This window comes from Sitophilus oryzae, unplaced genomic scaffold (assembly GCF_002938485.1).
Source record: "Sitophilus oryzae breed Bouriz unplaced genomic scaffold, Soryzae_2.0 scaffold_1745_pilon_pilon, whole genome shotgun sequence".
Taxonomy (NCBI): Eukaryota; Metazoa; Arthropoda; class Insecta; order Coleoptera; family Curculionidae; genus Sitophilus; species Sitophilus oryzae.
Genome location: NW_022146441.1, coordinates 2,658,310 through 2,680,312, shown reverse-complemented (window position 1 = coordinate 2,680,312; position 22,003 = coordinate 2,658,310). Strand labels below are relative to the sequence as shown.

The 22,003-nt window shown below is 29.6% G+C and overlaps 1 protein-coding gene across 2 annotated transcripts in view; it reads right to left on the bottom strand.

Moving 5' to 3' along the window:
* Positions 1-19,824: 19,824 nt before the first annotated feature.
* The window catches only part of LOC115881970 (1-phosphatidylinositol 4,5-bisphosphate phosphodiesterase epsilon-1-like), a 264,861-nt gene continuing 262,682 nt past the window's right edge, over positions 19,825-22,003 (bottom strand). For both annotated transcript variants that reach the window (XM_030899730.1, XM_030899729.1), the window contains exon 31: positions 19,825-20,633. In XM_030899730.1, the coding sequence (XP_030755590.1) occupies positions 20,379-20,633 (255 nt within the window). In that variant the 3' untranslated portion in view covers positions 19,825-20,378. The remainder of the gene's footprint in view (positions 20,634-22,003) is intronic.

Sequence of the window (22,003 nt, the reverse complement as noted above, 5' to 3'; positions counted from 1 at the left end):
CGTAAACAGTCAATTAATGTAGTTTAAATACTGGGATCATATTAATTGGTCCTCTATAACAAAAATATTTAAACAGTTTTTTATTTTTTTTTAATTAAATAAGCGAACTATATCGACAATATTAGTATCTGTACCCTTTGAAAATTTGTTACATCTTTAAAAATAAGCTAAAATGTCAATATTCCATGGGTATGAGTAAATGAAGTCTAAATTATAAGAAAATGCATTTTCTATGAAAACTTGAGGAGATGGGGTAAAAATGGAACAATACAATTTGATGAACAATTACATTGTGCATCTGATTCGTAAAATATATAGGGTGTTCCATTTTAAATTAAACAAGTTGTTGCCGTTTAAAGCTAGTAATTATTTAATATAAATTTTGGACACTCTGTATAAGGTAGTAAAAATTTTTTATTATTGCAACACAATATCTGATCAATAAATAATCTTCAGTAATACTTTGTATTAAAAACTTTGATACCCTTGGAGAAATGAAGCCTTAACATTTTTATTTAATTTTATAAAATTGAAAATATTTCAAAAACAGTAAGGTTTAAGTGTGATAAACGATAAACCTTAATCAAATTTACCTTTATTTTAATCGTAGGGTAAATAGAATAATATACAGGGTGTTCCATTTAAAAAAATACAACTATAATATTTTTTTACACATTTGGGACACTCTGTATCTTGTAAAAATATTTTTAAATTGTAGCTCTAATAGTCCTTCAACGAACCCAAAACGTACAATTTGTAAAAATCTAATCGTTTAGTTACAATACTCCGTGTCGTGTGTGGTGAACAACCCTGTATACATATGTATGCGGACAAAACCTTGTATTATTATACATTAGTGTTTTAATTGTTTTTTATCCATTTAAGAAAATTAAACCTTCTTATGTGGATAAAAAAAAGATAAAAAATAATATCAGATATTTTAAATACGAATGAAGTGGTTCCATCTGGTATCGTTTTCGTAAAACAAAATATTAAACGTAACAGAAAACTATATCAATTTAATTTACAGCTAATACCTACTAGATGGCGCCGTAATATTTAATTTAAAGATCGATTATATTATTCCTGCTAAAAAAGAGAAATAAAGCAGGAATGAATCCAGTTGGCGAAAGGCGACAGAACTAGAAAAATAAATCTTGAAATGTGAACGATAGTTTTAAAAATGGCGACTCGTAAAAAGTGAGAAAACGATGAAAAGGAGTAGGAAAAACAAGGAAAAAAGAAAGAAAATGGAGGCTGGCAGCGAACAAGACTCGAAAATTTTACGGTTATACGAAGCCGTAAATTCTTTACGAGTTCTAATATTTTTGAAGGAAACAAATGAAATTTGTGCTATATTTGTAAAATAGCTTTGATATTTAGGATAAAGTATGATGTTTTAGATCAAATTTTTGTTGTTGTCACCAAACAATATGAGAAATACGTAGCTTTGTGTTGTCGTAAAACGTTATTATTTTAGTAAAATTGATCTTGTGTTTTATTATACAGGATGAACAGAAATATTGTACCATCCACTTCAGTTGAAAGTTCATAAAAATTCTTTATAGAGCCCTCACTTCAAACATATCCCGTATTTTTTAGATCATAGGTATCTGATGCGTAACTAAATTACAAAAAACGTTTTTTATTGGTTGAATTTAAACACTTTGAATGGTTAGAAAATTTATCAGTTTTTAAGTTTATTGCATTTCCATGCCTCCGTTTTTCGTATATGCGATTTGTTTGTGATTGGTGTCATTTTATATTTTCATTTCCATAACGATTTCGCTGTTTTACTTATAGTCTAAGAGCTATAGTCTGTAAAACGAATAACTTTGAATTTGACAGTTCCCGCGGGCTTTTCTAGTGTTAATTTTAGTAGGTTAGCAACTTGTGACCATGCTGACGCAATGCCGTCTCTAATAGAACAGCCTCGGAGCGAGATTTATGACGTCACGCTAGTTAGATACTACAGTTAATAAATATGTTGTAGAATACATGGAAAACATAATTAATTATTCCTCGTATTTTGGTGGTTTGTATTTTAAAATGATATAGTTTACATAAATATACATAATATACAGTTAATAAATACAATATATATATATATATATATATATATATATATATATATATATATATATATATATATATATATATATATATATATATATATATATATATATATAACTATATATATATATATATATATATATATATATATATATATATATATTATTTATATTTATATATATATATATATATATATATAAATACTATTATTATATATATATATATATATATATATATATATATATATATATATATATATATATATATATAAATATATATAAATAATATATATATATATATATATATATATATATATATATATAATAATATATATATAAATAATATATATATATATATATATATATATATATATATATATATATATATATATATATATATATATATAACTTATGTACAAAAAAAAAAAAAAAAAAAAAAAATTTAAAAAACTTTATTAAACTTTTTAATAAATTACAAAAAAAAAAAAAAAAAAAAAAAAACTTAAATATAATTAATATAAAAATAATAAAAAAAAATGAAACGGACAGAGTGTCGTTCTGTACTTGAGTAAAAATTAATATAAAAGTCTCTTTTGACAATAATTGATTTTCTATTATAAAGAAATAGTCGCTGAGGTTGCTTCAGTACTATTCCGTTGGAAATGCTGATGTTGCTGGTTGACTGACCGCTCGGACTTGGCGTCGATGGCTGGCGTCACGCGGGGTTCAGTGGCCAACTTATATAACAGCTCCCATTTTTTTAAAAAAGTTGGTGCTATGCAGCAACTTTTAATAGCAAGTAGGATTACTCCGAAATTCGAAGGCTTCTTCTTCGATTGCTTCTTCGGGATGGACGCTGGCTCGTCTTCTCGGGATAAACTGTCTAAATTTCTGTTGAAGGGATTCTCGAGGGCTGTCCCTTGGTGGTGATGGTGGGTTACTGCCATCAGTAAGGGATAGTCGATTCGGCTTCTTTCTTCGACATTTGCAGCATATGTAAAGAATAATTAAAAATATAATAAATGAAATGGTGACTATGGTAAACCAATGGATATGTTTAGTCACAAAGGGCTGCTGGACTAAACGGTCTAGTTCTTCAGAATATTGACTTAGACGGTTATGAACAGCATTTAAATCTTCTACATCAATTTTGTTGAGTTTTAGTGGTTTCAGTTCGGGGACATGTATTTTCTCAGGCAGATGCTTACAGCATTCGTATGGTATCTTGATTTGATGGTTCTTGTATGTTACGTTCTTGTATTTTTCTACGAATGGCTTGGATTGGATTCTTGTTGTACCAATAAATCCATTGCAGAAGGGTTGTAGTTTCAACAGAGAATTTCTTCTTATCATTTCAGTAACTAGTTCCTTATTGTTACATCTTATGGTCACAGGAAGTGGATCTGAGATGGAAATTAACCAATAGTTCATTTCGACTTCTTGAATATTGTATCCAGAGGCTAATAGTATTGATGTTTCACAGGTTTTTGGAAGCTTGTCGGATTGTCTTAATAACTGGGCTTCGCATATGGCATCGCTGTCGATCGGGTACTGAAGTAGGTTGGAACATATCTTGACGTATGGCTTCAATGGTTTACATTTATTGATGTCTTGTGGTAATACGTAAGATAAAGAATCGTCATCTCTCGCAATGTATTTTAAATTTGAAGGTAAAATATGATAGATTCCTGTTCGGTTATCTAGTATAGGTATAGGAAAGATGCGATATAAAGTAAAAGTTTCTGGTTCTATCAATGGAATTTTAAGAATAAAAACTATCTTATTATCAGATTGATAAGCTTCTAATTCTATTATTTCTAAATACTGAGCAACATTTGATGTATACGTTGGAAGTGGAAGATTGGTTTTTGAGAGTGATTTTGATATGTCTTGAAGAGAATAAATTAAGTCTGTAGGTGTAATAATAGAGCTATGTAAAATTTTTAAACGTGCAAACGTAATAGCATTCAGGATATCGTCTAGAGATTCCTCTAAAAATACGAAACTTTCCATTAAAGATTGACAAAGATCTAAAGTATTTATCTGTGCTTCGTAAAATGCAAGATCGTCTGAAATGTTTATTAATGAATTTTGAATTTCGTCTATATTTTTGTTAAACGTTTCCTCGTCAATTTGTAAATTTTGAATGGTCGAATTAAAATTTTTTGATAACAGAGGTTGTAACTGATATTTGGTTTTTTAATAAACTTTCTATTTCACGTTCGTCACGATTTATTTTGTCTATGCATTCATTATAATACTCGCCGTCGGAAGAATCTAGATTTCCAGTAATCGACTTGAATATACTACCTATTCCGTTTATTAGTCCGCGTTTACTACGAAATTCATATTTTTTCGTATCAGCAGTTATTTCTTTCAGTTTATTTTTCACAGAATCGTTAAGTTGAGACAATAAATTGATATGTGTCTGTATTTGTGTCTTAAAAGCTATTTTTCTAGGCGAGGGATCATTAAACATATCTATCATAGAAGATAGAATTACATCGTTGTTTTTTATAGATTCTCTTAAGGGTCCTAGTTCTTTATATACAAGTAGAGTCCATTTGTCGTTAAAATTTTGAGAATTGTTTTTCTTCATGTAAGAAAATTCCGACTGTGTTGTTTAATGGGGTGATGAAAAACTGGGCGAGGGTCGTTGAGATGAGCCCAAGGATTCTGAAAAGAATAGACTAGTCATTCAAAAGGCTTTAGTCTATCAAAATTAATTTTGAATAAAAAAAAAAAAGTTTTAAATTTTTATTTAGGGCAGATGTTCCTAGAATTTTGGTAATTTCAAATGGTCCATTAAAAAGATTTTGTGCTTTATCTTTAATTTGAGTATCTCTGACGTAGACTTTGTCGCCTTGTTTATACTCAGGGAGATGTCGTGAAATACTTTTGTCAAATCTAATTTTAGCTTTTTCTTTTTTCATATCCGTTCGTGTTCTTGCTAATTTATAATAATGCTCCATTTTATTATTTAAGTCTCTAACATATTTGGAGATAAGTTTTTCTTGATTATACAGGGTTTCAGGAGGCCTACTAGAAGTGTGTCCAAATAATAATTCGTAGGGTGTAAAACCATGTGTTTTGTTTTGAGTGTTGTTGTAACAAATAACAGCATATGGGAGAATATTGAATGGATGTTCATTGGGATTTTCGGCTACATGGATTCTAATCATTTCCGTTAGGGTGGCGTGGAACCTTTCGAGGGAACCATTAGACTGGGGGTGACTTGCACTAGAAAATGTTAGTTTGATGTCGTAAAGTTCACAAAGATCTCTTAATAAAATATTGTCGAATTCTCGACCTTGATCGCAATGAATCCTCAAGGGGGTACCGTAATGTTGAAATAATATTAGAAGAGTGTTTACTATAGTAGATGCCTTTTTGTCGGATACAGGGTAGGCTTGAGTGAATTTTGTAAGTTCATCTCTTACGGTAAGGGCATAGTTACGTGTTGGAAATTCATATAAATCAATATTGATTCTCTCAAATGGTGTTTTAGGTGTTTCTGTTATAACCAGGGGTGTACTAAGATTTTTGCGACAAATCTTTGTTTTTTGACAGATTTCGCAATTTCTAATAAATTTTTCCATCTTTGTTATTCTAGCCAGATATATTTTCTCTGATTCTTTTAAGAGTTTCGTTAATACCACGATGGAGATTATTTTTACCAGTATGATATTGATCTAAAATTATAGGTATCTGATCTTCGTCAGGGGTAGTAACTAGATTTTGACAAATTTTTAATTTTATATCCTTGTCAGCAAAAATGTATGAGAAAATTTCTAAAATAGGTAGAATTTAAGTTATTTTTCTATACAATAGGTTTTTTGAATGTCAAATTCGTTTTTGCCATTAAAAAAGGCCTCTAAAACAGACGAGGTACTACATTATCAACGTCATATGCTAAAGGAATAATAAAGTACTTGCGTTCTTTTATAGTTTTGCTTGACAAATGTTATCTGATGAGGTGAAAAATCTATATTTTCCTCGAGGATGTCGTCTATGATTTTATGATGTAGTTGTTCAAGTTTATTTTGCCAGAAAAATGTTACAATGTTTTTATGAGATTTATCTAATAGTTGTGAGTTTGAAATTTCGAATTTAGAATAGTCTATAATAGATTTAATCTTATATAAATTAACAAAGGTGTTATACTCTTGCGTTACATTATCAGTGTTCTCATCAAAATCGTCTTCACTGTCAGAAATTATTCTACTCGTTGAAGGTCGATTGTGAGGATCATCTTTAGTTAATGAAGAGACATAAATTTTAGATTGAAAATTAGAGCAATTTTTAAAATGATTAACCTTTATTCTAGATAGTGCGTCAGCATTTTTGTTAATCTTACCAGGTTTATACTCTATTTTATAATCGTACTCCTCGAGTTTGAGCCGCCAACGTGCTAAACGACTACCAGGGTCTTTGATCGAAAAGAGCCAAGTAAGAGAGCGATGGTCTGTGATAAGAATGAATTTTCGACCATACAGATAAGGGCGAAAATGTTTAACTGACCAGACTATAGCGAGAAGTTCTCTCTCGATGGTTGAGTATTTGGACTCGGCACTACACAAGGTTCTGGAGGCGTATGCTATGGGTAGGTCTTTGCCAATGGGACCTTGAGACAATACAGCACCTATTGCAAAGGCACTTGCATCTGTAGTCAATACAAAGGTTTCATCAAAATTAGGATAGATTAAAATAGGGTCTGAAGTTAGGGCGTTTCTAAGATCATTGAAAGAAGACATACATTCGGAATCAAATTGAAAAGGAATATCTTTTTGTAGTAGACGTGTTAAGGGCTTGGAAATTTTGGCAAAATTCGGAATAAATCGTCGATAATAACCAGTTAATCCGAGGAATGATTTTATCTCTTTTTCGTTTGTAGGTATCGGGAAGTTTTGAATACATTGAACTTTAGCAGGGTTAGTTTTTACACCTTCTTCAGTAATGAGATGTCCTAGATAAGCTACCTCTTTTCTAAGAAACTCACACTTGTCAGGCTGAATTTTTAGGTTGGCTTTTCTTAACCTTTTGAAAACTTCTGTTAGACGAGTAATATGTTCATGTATCGTGGGTGAATAAACGATAATGTCGTCCATGTAGACTAAGCATCTTTCGTTTTGAATACCTAAGAGGATGTTGTCCATCACTCTTTGAAAGGTGGAAGGGGCATTTTTTAGACCGAATGGCATACGGACGAACTCGTAATGCCCATTCTCAACTGAAAATGCAGTTTTTGGGATATCATTTGGGTTTATCTCTATCTGGTGGAAACCAGAGGCTAAATCCAGTGTCGTAAAATACTGACATTTGCCTAGCTGATCTAGCAAATCCGAAATGTTAGGGAGAGGATATTTGTCACCTACACTTAGTTCGTTGAGTTTGCGATAATCGATCACAACTCTCCATTTTGGTTTGCCAGAGGCATCCAATTTTTTCGGGACGACCCAGACAGGGGAAGACCACGGGGATATTGAAGGTCGAATGATACCTTGATCTAACATATTGTTAATTTGGGATTTGACTTCCTCTTTATGAATGTGGGGATATCTGTATGATTTGGTAAATATGGGTTTTGCATTGTTAGTGTCTATAGAATGTTTAATCTCGTTCGTAAAGGTTAAAACATCACCTTCAAGATAAAAATATCAGAAAATTCTAGACATAGATTGGTAATAAGGTCATTTTCCTCTTCGTTTAAATGATTTGTTCTTAACTGCTCTTTGATAATTTTACGTCTATCTCTTTGAATGTTATTAGGATCGAAATTAAAATTTAAAGTGTATAGTCTTTATCTGAATTTGAACTAAACGGTTCTATATTTAGATCTGATAAATCTATAGATTTTTCCATGGCGTTTGTATTCGCAATTGAAGTGTAAAATTCACCGTGTGCGTTTACCTTTACTAATGCGTTTGGTAACCTAACCTTTTCTTTTTCGTTAGAATATAAAATTGCGTCAGTGTTTTTTAAATTGCACGAGAGCTTAAATATTTGTTCAGTTCTAGCCGGTATTTTAATGCTATTATGTTTTATTGAATTTTCAAAAGATATTTCTTGTTTTTAATTTATTATTATCAACTTTATGTAAAGGATTGTTTAAAATTTGTAATTAATTCTTTAGACTTTAAATCTATAACACACTCGTAATGTTCCAGAAAATCCAAACCTAATATACCATCAAAATCGATATCGAGATTATGGACACATACTTTATGGGGATCACCAGGAACCAAAGGAATGAGGGTGGATTTTTTTATTGGAATTTTTTCGTTAGTTATGCCTTGGATAGTTATATTTTCGGGATAACAATTTGGAAATTTATTTACAGTATGTTCTTTAAATATTATTCCAGCACCAGTGTCAATTAAAAGTTTATAAGTATTTGTTATGTCGTTTATATAAAAAAGATTCTGAGGGTTTACTGTATATAATTTATTTAAATGAATTGTTGATCGGGAAAGTTCACATTCGGGTTCATGTTGTCTAAATTCAGGGATTGGATTTGGGTTTCTAATTGGGATATTTCTTCTTGGAATGTGTTGATCGGAGGGTCTAGGTTGTGAGGCAATTCGGGAAAATCCTCATAATTATCAGTATTTTGAGGTATTAGGAAATTCTTCAGGAATTTCGACTTGGTTTGATAATTGTTATAAGGGGTGTCGTTAAAATTATCAGGACAGTAGTTAACGTAATCGTCATAATTAATATGGTGTGTTCTGTTTTGATTATTATTAAAATTTCTATTTTGAAAATTCTGATTAAAATTTCTATTTCGAAATTTTGATTAAAATTTCTGTTGGGGATATTTGTTTGATTTTGGTGTGTGAGAAACTTGAGTCTCATTTGAGGTCTAGGCTGAAAATTCATAGAAGTATTTCTTTGAAAATTAGCTGAATTATTTTGATTCATGCCAGGATAGTTTGGTCTATTTTGTTGAAAAGAGTTTGTATTAGGTCTTGAGAAATTTGAATTTAAATTTTAGTTGTTTAGGTCTATAAAATTATTGTTATTTCTACATTGACTAGAACTATGACCAATACGATTACAAACAGAACATTTCACATTGTTAGGAATATTTCTTAAAGGTTGGATAGGTTTGGGATTATTACTCGATTTTTGATTTTCAAGGTATGAGAGTTGTAACTCTCTTCTGATTCTATTTTGAGCTTCTATAAGGGATGTCGGATTACTAGCACATAGTTGTCCTAGTCTAGGTTCTAAACCAGTTAACAAAGTGTTTAAAGCCATTGTTTCTATTAAAATTGTTTGTGCATCTTTTTGATCTTTGTTTAATCCAGATTTTTGAATACTTGAATGTAATTTCGCATTTAATACTTGTAGACGATTGAAAAATGTTAAAGGAGACTCTCCAGATAGTTGCTTAAGGCGTTGGAGGTCTTGTATAAGAGATGTGAAATCTCTTGAATCACCAAAATGCAGATTTAATAATTGTTTAATGTCAGGGTAGGTTTGTGGGTCTCTGGAACTCACAAGTTGTGCTGCCCTACCTCTAAGCTTGTTTTTGATATGAATAACAAGAAATAATTTTTGTTGCGATGTTGCCATTCTATACGCACAATCGCACGCGTTCAAAAAGTTTGTTAAAAAATATTTGGTCACCATCAAATTCTGGGACTATAGAGAAAATTTCAGATAATTTATAAGGTTCTACTTCAAATGTTGTTGCGTTAGTATTGTTATTTGAACTTTCCATTTGTTTAGTTAGGTAAAATTTGAAAATAGAAAGTAATTTAATTTAAATTTGGTAAAAGTAGAAAGTAGAGAGTTAAAATTGAAAATTAAATTGTTTCGAAAATTATTTTTTTATATAAGTTTATAAAAATAAAATTATATTATTAAATTTTTTTTTCTTTAGATACTTTCGTTGTACTAAAATATAGAGAAACGCTATATTTTATTAAGATAAAATAATTTTCCGCGATTAATATATAAAATACTTAGAAAATCGAACAGTTTCTTGGAATATTGTAATATAATATAGAATGTAAAAGCGAGACAATTCTTTTACTTACATGTATTGTTTCAACTTCATGTGGGCGTCGTGTTCTCGTATCAGTTACCAGGGGCTTCACCAGGTGTTCCTTCCGTAGCTATACCAGTTAGACTTGATTTTCGAATTTCTTTTGGTTGTAGGTTCTTTCCTTCGTTGAGGGATGAGGATCCGCCGCTATCAGTTAGAATTTTCGTGATTTCTGACAACGTTGATCCTACCGACTGCGCCAGATGTTATATCATCAAATTCGAAGTTCACTTTTTAAAAAACTTTATTAAACTTTTAATAAATTACAAAATTATTGGTATTGAAAAATGTTACTTAAATATAATTAATATAAAAATAATAATAAAAATGGACAGAGTGTCGTTCTGTGCCAGATAATTAATATAAAGTCTCTTGACGTAATTGATTTCTATTAAATAAAAAGAAGTAGTCGCTGAGGTTGCTTCAGTACTATTCCGTTGGAAATGCTGATGTTGCTGGTTGACTGACCGCTCGGACTTGGCGTCGATGGCTGGCGTCACGCGGGGTTTAGTGGCCAACTTATATAACATATATATATATATATATATATATATATATATATATATATATATATATATATATAAATAATAGTATTTATATATTATATATATATATATATATATATAACAACATATATATATATATGCTATACTAACTAACTGCTATATATATATATATATATATATATATATATATATAAATATATAAATAATATATATATATATATATATATATATATGCTATATATATATATATATATATATATATATATATATATATATATATATATATATATATATATATTCTTCATTTATTAACTGTATATTATGTATATTTCATGTAACTATATCATTTTTAAAATACAACCAAAAATACGAGGAATAGTTTTATGTTTTCCATGTATTCTACAACATATTTATTAATCCGTAGTATCTAACTAGCGTGACGTCATAAATCTCGCTCCGGGCTGTTCTATTAGAGACGGCATTGCGTCAGCATGAGATATAAGTTTTAACCTACTAAAAATTAACACTAGAAAAGCCCGCGGGAACTGTCAAATTCAAAGTTATTCGTTTTACAGACTATAGCTCTTAGACTATAAGTAAAACAGCGAAATCGTTATGGAAATGAAAATATAAAATGACACCAATCACAAACAAATCGCATATACGAAAAACGGAGGCATGGAAATGCAATAAACTTAAAAACTGATAAATTTTCTAACCATTCAAAGTGTTTAAATTCAACCAATAAAAAACGTTTTTTGTAATTTAGTTACGCATCAGATACCTATTGAGCCAAACTACTTCTATTTAGGAATAATTTATTAATTAAAAACAATTTAAGTTTTGGTGTTTTTGGTAGAAAATAATGGTGGTATATTTAATTGGTATACTCTTTTACAAACATTTAAATAGTTTTTTTTTATGCCAATGGGCTTGCAATGTTTTCCACCTGTACATTTTGTACATATTATGGTGCTATAAAAAAATCTGAAATGTCAATATTCCATAGGTATAGTTATAAAGGAGGTCTAAATTATAAGAAAATGCATTTTCTACGAAAACTTGAAGAGATGGGTAAATAATGGTATAATACAATTTGATAGACAATTACATTGTGCATCCGATTCAATGTAAAATATATAGGGTGTTCCATTTAAATTAAACAAGTTATTGCCGTTTAAAGAAGGTAATTATTTAATATAAATTTTGGACACTCTGTATATAAGGTGGTAAAATTTTTATTATTGCACAATATCTTATCAATAAATAATCTTCAGTAAATATTTAATATTAAAAACTTTGATAATTTGGGAGAAATAAAGCCTTAAAATTTTACTGCAATTCTTTACAAAATTGAAAATATTTCAAAACGGTAATGTTTAAGTGTGATAAACCCAATCAAATTTTAATTCCTTTATTTCAATCGTAGAATCCAAAAATAGAATAATATGTTAGGTGTCCCATTTAAAAAATACAACTATAATATTTTTTACTCTTATTTGGGACACTCTGTATCTTGTAAAAAATATTTTAAATTGTAGCTCTAACGAACCTTGTCCCTTCAACGAACCCAAATCCTCTACAATTGTAAAAATCTCATCGTTTAGCTACAATACTCCGTGTCGTATGTGGTGAACAACCCTGTATAATTAGTTACAATTAAAGGGGGACACAATAGATTTTTCTTTCATAGGTTTATCAAATAACAAACAAAACAAATTTTCTTTTTAACATATTTATTTTTATAAATTGATAAATAGTAACAATGTTTTATTTTTATTATTAAGATACATAAAAACAAGAAATATTCTTCTTGTACTGAAGTATACACCTTTATATATATAACAGATTTAATTTAATTTCAGTATATTACACTTAATAAAATCTTTATAGAGTTATACATATATGTTTTCTTGTAACTATTATACGAGGGGTGTAAAATATATACCTAGTTTAAAATAAAATTCGACGACTCAACTGAAACATTCGAATCTCTTAAATCATAACAAATATTTCTGTTTAAATACTTTCAATATGTATAATGTATATAACTATTATTATATGTAAGGTTTATATGTTTAGATTTCTTTCTGCATTTTTTTGGACACTCGGTATAGTGACGGTGTTTCGACGATATGGTTTTGATGATAATTTTATTAAAACTTACATTTAGATAGTAGTGACAATGTCAATACTCAAAACGCTCTTTTTGTATTTAGAATTTAGGAGTTTTTCTCTTTTAAAGCCTTATTATTTGTATAATATAGTTACTTAAAACTCCATATTGTAACAGTGCATATATTGTAATATAATACGGTTTATCTATAGATCATACCAAATAAACTTTTAGTCACGTGATTAAGCTTGACTGGCACAGCGTTGCCAGCGTTTAATCAAAATATTTTAGGAAACAAAAATAAATTAATTATAAATATATAAACAGTTATTATTTACATCGACAAAACTCACCTCCTTAACAGCACTTAAGGGATATAAAGGACCATTATTATCGCTGTCCCGTTCAAAATATTCTAATAATGTTGCGATGAGTTTTTTGCAACGACTATTAAGCTATCTTGTACACTTCGCACTAAAAGAGGTTCTAAAAAGAACAATGTTCGACTGCAAGGTCTGCTAGTATACATTTTTAAGCTTAAATTATCACAACACAATTCATTTAAACCAACGACTATAGTCTATAAAATGAATAACTTTGACCGTTATTTTTTACCAACATGGCAAATATAAAATCCCTCTATCCAAAAAGTTACTGATATGCTTTAAAATGAGTGCCTGAACGAATCAGATAGGTAACTCCTTTTACTTTCGTGAAATAGAAAAGGAAAATAATAAAACAAGTGACAGTTCTTCCTCTTCTTACAAAATTTAACACGAAATGTGATAATGTCAAAAGTAAAATGTCATCAGCTTTTGAAATTTCTAAATATCAGACCAATGCCGTCTCTAATAGAACAGTCACGAAGCGAAATTTATGACGTCACGCTAGTTAGATACTACGGATTAATAAATATGTTGTAGAATATATGGAAAAAATAATGATTCCTCGTATTTTTGGTTTGTATTTTAAAAATGATATAGTTTACATGAAATATACATAATATACAGTTAATAAATACAATATATATATACCTAATTATGATAATAAATACTTTGGTAAATTAAAAATTAACCATACAAATGCAGCAAATGTTTTACAATATACAAATAATGAATCGATACATAAGATAATGGGTAAAATGTAAAATATATTTTAAATTTTGGGGTTTTAAAATCGATCTAATTTAACAAAAACATTCAATATCTACTAATAGTAAAATAGAAAACAAATTTCTTGCAGTAGAGGTATATAATACAATTATATAAGGATTCTTGCCACTTAACTGCTAATATAGAAATTTAATTCTACGCTGTGTTTGTCATAATGCGGATCAACCTGCTCTCACTACCGGTTTCGGAGCCCTACTCCATCATCAGGTGAGCTTAGGAGATCCACAAAATGACAACCACAGCGCAGAGATAGTTAATTCCGACTTGTCGGAAAGTATCGGTTAGATATTAAAAAAAGCCTTTTACTATCGATAGTTGCGCCTCGGTGGTACGAAAGTACTACCATTGCACGCAAGCCGCTATCTCCGGTTCGGGACTTAATATCTAACCGATACTTTCCGACAAGTCGGAATTAACTATCTCTGCGCTGTGGTTGTCATTTTGTGGATCTCCTAAGCTCACCTGATGATGGAGTAGGGCTCCGAAACCGGTAGTGAGAGCAGGTTGATCCGCATTATGACAAACACAGCGTAGAATTAAATTTCTATATTAGCAGTTAAGTGGCAAGAATCCTTATATAATTTTATTATCTACTAATAGTGATGTATTATTATTTGGCATTCACAAAATTCATATGTATATTTTGCAAGTATCAATGTTCGAAAAATTATATTTGCAAATAATACAATATCATAGAAAAAAGGCGTCAGTGATGGCTATGAAATAAAGATCGCTGTCATTTTATATATTGTCTGTTCTATTAGAGACGGCATTGCGTCAACATGCCACAAGTTGCTAACCTAATAAAATTAACACTAGAAAAGCCCGCGGGAACTGTCAAATTCAAAGTTATTCGTTTCACAGACTGTAGTAATACAAAATTAGTGTCAAAAATAAATAAATGTGGCAGCTTGACATTTTTTACAGCAGAGCTACCAGAATTCCAGTTAGTTATTCCGGCGCCGAATATGTCCATGGTTGACAACAATGAATTTAAAAATCGCGCCCTCGATTACGTAACTAAAAGTTTAATTGTTATCGCTTATATCAATAAAGTAGGTATTTATTTAATATTAGTTTATTTAAATCGTATAATACATTGGGCAACGTTTTTACTTTAAACTTAAAAAAATATAACAAACGTTTTTGGGGTTTAAAGCTTAAAGCTAAACAGATACAAAGTAAAACTCATTTACAACATATAGGTTTTTTAAGCCTGATTAAAAGTATCATTGAAAAATATAACCTATTGAGATTTAAAGACATTGATTGACATTTAAAGAATTAAATGGCTGAAAATGGGTTTACTGGTGGCCAAGATTATCCAGTGCTCGAATATTTGGAATAAACTAGTAGATAAAGAAAGAAACGTTAAATTTTGTTGGCAAAAAAGACATTTACTTACATGTAATGTATTTTAATATTTCATAAAAAAAACTTTTGGTTTTTAAAGATATCCCTGTTCTTGTAAATGAGCTTTTCTAATTCTTATTTGCAAGAATTATATTGATAATACATATTCTAAAATCCTTCCCTTAAAAAAATAACAAATTAACATTTTTATTAAATGTTGTCAAATAGTTAGTATACAGGGTTGTTCACCACATACGACACGGAGTATTGTAGCTAAACGATTAAATTTTTACAAATTGTAAGTTTTGGGTTCGTTGAAGGACTATTAGAGCTACAATTTAAAAATATTTTTACAATATACAGAGTGTCCCAAATAAGCAAAAAATAATATAGTTGTATTTTTTTAAATGAAACACATTGTATATTATTCTATTTTTACACTTATGCCTTACCGTTTTTGAAATATTTTCAATTTTATGAAACTGCAGTAAAAATGTTAAGGCTTCATTTCTCCAAGGGTATCAAAGTTTTTAATAGTAAATATTTACTGAATATTATTTATTGATCAGATATTGTGTTGCAATAATAAAAATTTTACTACTTTATACAGAGTGTTCAAAATTTATATTAAATTATTACTAGCTTTAAACGGCAATAATAAATATAACGTTTAATTTAAATGGAACAAACAGCCTTTTACCCTTACTGCAATTTCATAAAATTGAAATATTTCAAAAAACGGTAAGGCTTAATTGTAATAAACCTTAACAAAATTTACCTTTATTTCAATCGTTGAATCCAAAAATCGAATTATATACAGGGTGTTCCATTTAAAAAAATACAACTATAATATTTTTTGCTTATTTGGGACAATCTGTATGTTGTAAAAATATTATTAAATTGTAGCTTTAATAGTCCTTCAACGAACCCAAAACTTACAATTTGTAAAAATCTAATCGTTTAGCTACAATACTCCGTGTCGTATGTGGTGAACAACCCTGTATATTTTCAACAAATACATATTGTTGAAAATATATTACAAGTCTTCAAAAAAGTCCTATTGGTATTTGGCCACTTGCACTCTTAAGAAAATCTACAAAATAAAATATTTATTTTTTGTAAACACTGCTGCGAGACCAAATTGTCAGTAGTGATTTACTAATAAACAAATTTGCCTAAAGCACAAAAAAAATGCTTAACGTATCGGGAAGTATATCTCTTCCCGTCTTCGGAAGCAAAAAAAAAACAAAGGACAAATAAAAACTATTTGAAATAGCTAGTTTTTTTTTTCAACAGATACGTATATAAAAACCGTTGACGTTCTGTTAAAATGACATTATATCAAGGCTCTTAGACAAATTTGTTTATTAGCAAATCACTGCTGACAAGTTGGTCTCCGTTAATAATAAAAATAACTATTTTATTTTGTAGTTTTTCTTGGAGAGTAAGTGGTGAAATACCCATTGAACTTTTTTGAAAAGGGTATAGACATTTACCACAGAGGTATAGACATTTTTTATATTACAAGTATAATTTGATGTGTAAAAAATGTAATAATTATTTATTACTTTCAAAATATTCATCATCAATTATTTCTTTATATTAAATATAAATTAAAAAATAACTCGATACTAGGAATTAAGATAAGTAAAAAATAACTTTACCATCATTGGGTTACTTATTAATTTTTTTCTGCGTTAAATATAAATAAATGTATATTAACACACACCTGCCATTTTTGGCATTATTTAAAAAATCTATCTTCAAATAAAATACTAAATTTTGAATCCTACATTTGATTTTTATTACTAAGAATTAGCTATTATGAATTTAACTATGTCTACATATTGCCAATAATTTGTTTAGATCATTCATTTAAAACGTTTTATTTAACAGACGTTATATTTACCAAACAAAATCGTTTTTTCTATATCATAAATCACGTGAAAAATCAAATTTATGTATAGATATATTGTGTATATACTAACTTTGATACTCTTAAAATTACGATTTTGCTACGATATTTTTACAGTTATACACTCTAAAAAACACCATAGGTAACTCTCGACCATATTTAGAATATCAGAATATCTCGAGTTGCGTTAGAAAAATAGGAATATTTTTAATACAATAGAGAATTAAAAGATAAAAGATCTTCAATATGTTAGTTCAATAAAAAATCAAAGAATCTAATACTATTTTCATACTCATACATTAGAGATATATAAGCGACGTCATGGAAATTGTCTCTTTTTTGTCAGTTTTGTTTGACATACTTGATTTATACAAATGTTATAAGTCTGGAAAACATTGTGTCTGGGCTTGAATTATAGTGATACTATTGTGGCTCTTGAAAAGATTTTACGAACATTTTCCTAGCGTTTCTAGACCCTAGTCTAATGCCTGTATACCGGGTGTTTTTTGTAAGTCGCTCACCCCTACAACTTTTTTTATTTTTTCAGATAAAAAAAATGGGATTTGGTAAGTTAGTATATGACATAAATTAGGATTGACTGACGTAATCAATTGTTTTCGGTCACTTCCTGTTTCACCGGAAACGACTACAACTTTTAATTTTTAAATGGTACTACCATTTAAAAATCAAAAATTGTAGTAATTTCCGGTGAGACAGAAAATGACAAACTAACTGAATACGTCAATCAATCCTGACTTATGTCACAGATGCGAAAGAACACCGAATTACGCGTTCAGGTTTCTGTGACCTTCAGAAAGAGTTCATAGACAATCCGCATCAATGTATAGTTTGGGTTATTATTTGTTTGGGTGAAAATAATCTGCACCAATATGTTATCGAGGCATATAATCTCACAGTAATTTAATAGATTGCTCGTCATATTATATCAGTTCGTTTAGTATAAAAAATTAATTTATTTAACAAAATTTAATTAAAGATGTGACAAAATAGTTACTTTTCTATTGGTTCTATCGGACTTTTTTCGACTATATAAATCTTTATTTTTTTTCGAACTTTAATGCATAAAATATTTTCAATCTAATAAATAATTTAATGATGTAAATAAGAGGAAATTTCTCACATGGGTGGTCAAATTCTATAGTTTTCATTATATCAAACAGCCTCTGAATGTTTTCTTCAGTGCAAAACTCATCAAAATTTAATATAAATAATTTTTCCATTTCCAGTAAAAAAAACGAACAAATTTTTCCACTTTCATGATCAAAGGCTTTTAAATGGGTAAATAATTTCGAGTTATCCAGAGATTCGGATTCTTTTGCAAATTTTAGACAAATATCACATTGATGTATTTGAAGACTTGATGTAGTCAAACATAATTAAAGGCACTTTGAGTTGAAACCATTTCTCAGAGGCTGTTTGATATAATGAAAACTATAGAATTTGACCACCCATGTGAGAAATTTCCTCTTATTTACATCATTAAATGATTTATTAGATTGAAAATATTTGATGTATTAAAGTTTACAAATAAAGATTTATATAGTCGAAAAAAGTCCGATAGAACCAATAGAAAGGTACTATTTTGTCACATTTTTTAATTAAATTTTGTTAAATAAATTAATTTTTTTATACTATAAATATCTTTTTTCCTTTAAATAAACACATTTGTATCCCATTTTAAATAAGATATACAAATTACCAAAACTTAGAAATAACAGTTCAAAAGTTCAACAAAAATCCTACACCCGTTTTTAAAAAGAAACATATAACCACTACGCACTATGTCATTCCAGCAAGCGAATACGACACAGCATAGGTTTCCGGACTAAACGACTGGTGTATTTACACCACTCAATAGGCGTGTGGGGTTTGCCGAGCGGTTTCCGATGCAGTCGCTTTCTTTCGCATCTGTTATAGGTAATTTGTGCTTATGTCATGTTACTAACATACCAAATATCATATTTTAATGTGAAAAAATAAAAAAGTTATAGGGGTGAGATTTTTTCAAGGATATTACAAAATGTATACTAAAATAAATATTTTTTTCTTTTTAGTTACCATGAAAATATCGTTCAGGATGATAAAAAAAATTCTGGTCAGGTTGGTGTTGATTTTCTATTTCCCATTTAAATAACACGGGGAAACGATTTTTTTGGAATTTTATTGTGTTCTAACAAATCTGCGTTTTATAAAAACCAATACATATTCTTATAGAAAATTGAACGGTCTTCAAAAAAGCTCTGATATGAATTTTTATTTAATCCACTCGTTTGAGAGTTATTGAAGGTTAAAGTTCAACTTCAAATCGTATATGATATCTTCCACAATTTTTTATATTTTATCACTAAATAATGGGTCAAAAACATAAAATATCATATTTTAGCTATTATTTTGTAATAAAATTTGATAGTTTATGTTTATAAGACAATATTTTGTAATAAAATATAAAAAATTGTGGAAGTTTTCATATACGATTTGAAGTTCAATTTTAACTTTCAATAACTTTCAAACGAGTCGATTAAATGAAAATTAATATCAGAGCTTTTTTGAAGACCGTTCAATTTTATACAAGAATATGTATTGATTTTTACAAAATACTGATTTATTAGAAAGTAATAAAATTCCAAAAAAAAAGAATTTGTTTCCCTATGTTATTCAAATGGGAAATAGAAAATTACGATGAGGCACCTCTTAATATTGATATTAAAAGCTCAAAATTTACGAGAATTTTTTTTCATTATCCTGAACAATATATTTACGGTAACTAAAAAGAAAAAAAATATATATATATATATATACTAATAACTGATAGCAAAAGATTCTTTTCAAAGAACAATTTTTATATTCCTAACTTTACAATATATTGTATTAAATAATTTTATATAACACAAATTAAGATTATTCTAGCTACAATTACACTAGACATAGATTAATTTAAATATGAACAGCAAGGTATCCATATTGGTATCCTGAACAAAGCTTGATTCTCGCAATTCGAGATATCCTGTACAAAAAAATGTTTGTTTTTAATTAAAAAAATACAAAGCGACTTATTTTAAGCGTTTATTAATTTATTCTCTTAATCTCAATCGTTACCCTCTCCAAAAATCGATCTTTCACAAGTTCTTTGGTTCCCCGAACCCCGTTCAATCAGGGTCCTAGTTGCTTAGTCAAGACTTCCACTCTTTCAGTTTGCGCATGGACACTTTTTTCAGTCGATTGACAGCCGTCAAAATCTCGCTGTCCCTGAAATCCTCGTCCGAGAGGGTTTCGCCTTCGGAGTGGACTTCGCGCGACTTCTTCGCGCCGCTGGGTGGCAGGCCGAAGTCCTTTTCCGAGTGCAGTTTGGTCCTGGCGGCCGCTAGATGGCTCTTGGCCGAAGAGGACAGGGGCGGCTTGGAGGTGGTGGGGTCGCTCAGCGCCACCTACAGAAGGCCCGCAAGAAGAAACGTTGATTTTGAGTCTAGTTAGATACATGCAAGGTTGTTAGTTTGGCTGTGGTATAGTTAGTTGGTTAGCTTGGATTGAGTTAAGTAGAAAATGAAAAAAAAAACATCTGAAGTTTTAAAATTAATTTTGATAATACAATTTTTTTTTCAAACGTTACAAAAGAATTCATTTTTGCATAAAAATGAATGACTTTCACGCCTAAAGCTTGATTTTCATGCATCCGTTATCCGTTGATCCGAGTGCTCTGATTGGTCATAGCGTTTTCGCCCCACTTTTCATCCGTAATTTTTTGGCTCCAGCCTATCAACGAAGAAAGATCGTACGATAACTTTGACACTTTTTTGACAAATTTAATCTAACCTTAATAAAAATATAACAGTACAAGAGCTAGTACCTTCGGGAAACCGAGAATTTAAAAAAACTAGCTCTTTAATATATCTTTTGCTATGCTCTCCTGACCGAAGTGCGGGCCGTCTGGCTACCGGTAGACTACTGAGGTTCACTACTGCGCATCACATCTGTACAGGATATCCCATTTTCGTGTGGTTTATAGGATTTCTCGTTTATGTGTAGACATACAATGATGCGATTTTCACATTACTTTTTCTACTTTTTTATGAAACTAAATATGCTACACATATGTTTGTCCTAGCCTCCTTAGTTCCTGAAATACAAGGCGTTTTTGGGATGCGCAATAGTGAACAGATGTTGTATACAGATATGATGCGCAGTAGTGAATGCAACGTCTACCGGCAGCCAGACGATCCGCACCATGTTCAGAAGAACATAGCAGAAAATATATTAAAGAACCAGCTTTCTTAAAATTCTCTCTCGAAAACGTTGCTAGCTCTTGGACTATAAGTAAAACAGCGAAATCGTTATGGAAATGAAAATATAAAATGACACCAACCAAAAGCAAATCGTATATCCGATGAACGGAGGCAAGAAAATGCAATAAATTTAAAAACTGCGTAATTTTCTTAACAATGGAAGTCTTTAAATTCAACCAATAAAATTCATATCGTATCATCGTATAACGGATGCATGAAAATCAAGCTTAAGCACAAAAGTACGAAAATATATTATTAAATTGACATTAAGTGTCAAATTCAACGAGAGTAACCATAGTTTCGAATTTCTATATCATTCTAGCATGGTACAAAGAATACAAGGTATGATATTGCGCAGGTTGGTCGCTACGTCACAGGTGATAACAGGCGCTATTGGTCAGCACGCTCCGCGCGCCAGTTCAAATCGTCAAGATATTGTTATAAACCTGTTTTTTTGTTTATATACCGTCATTGAATTATCGCTAAGCAAGTTACTGTGAAGCAGTGCGTAAGGA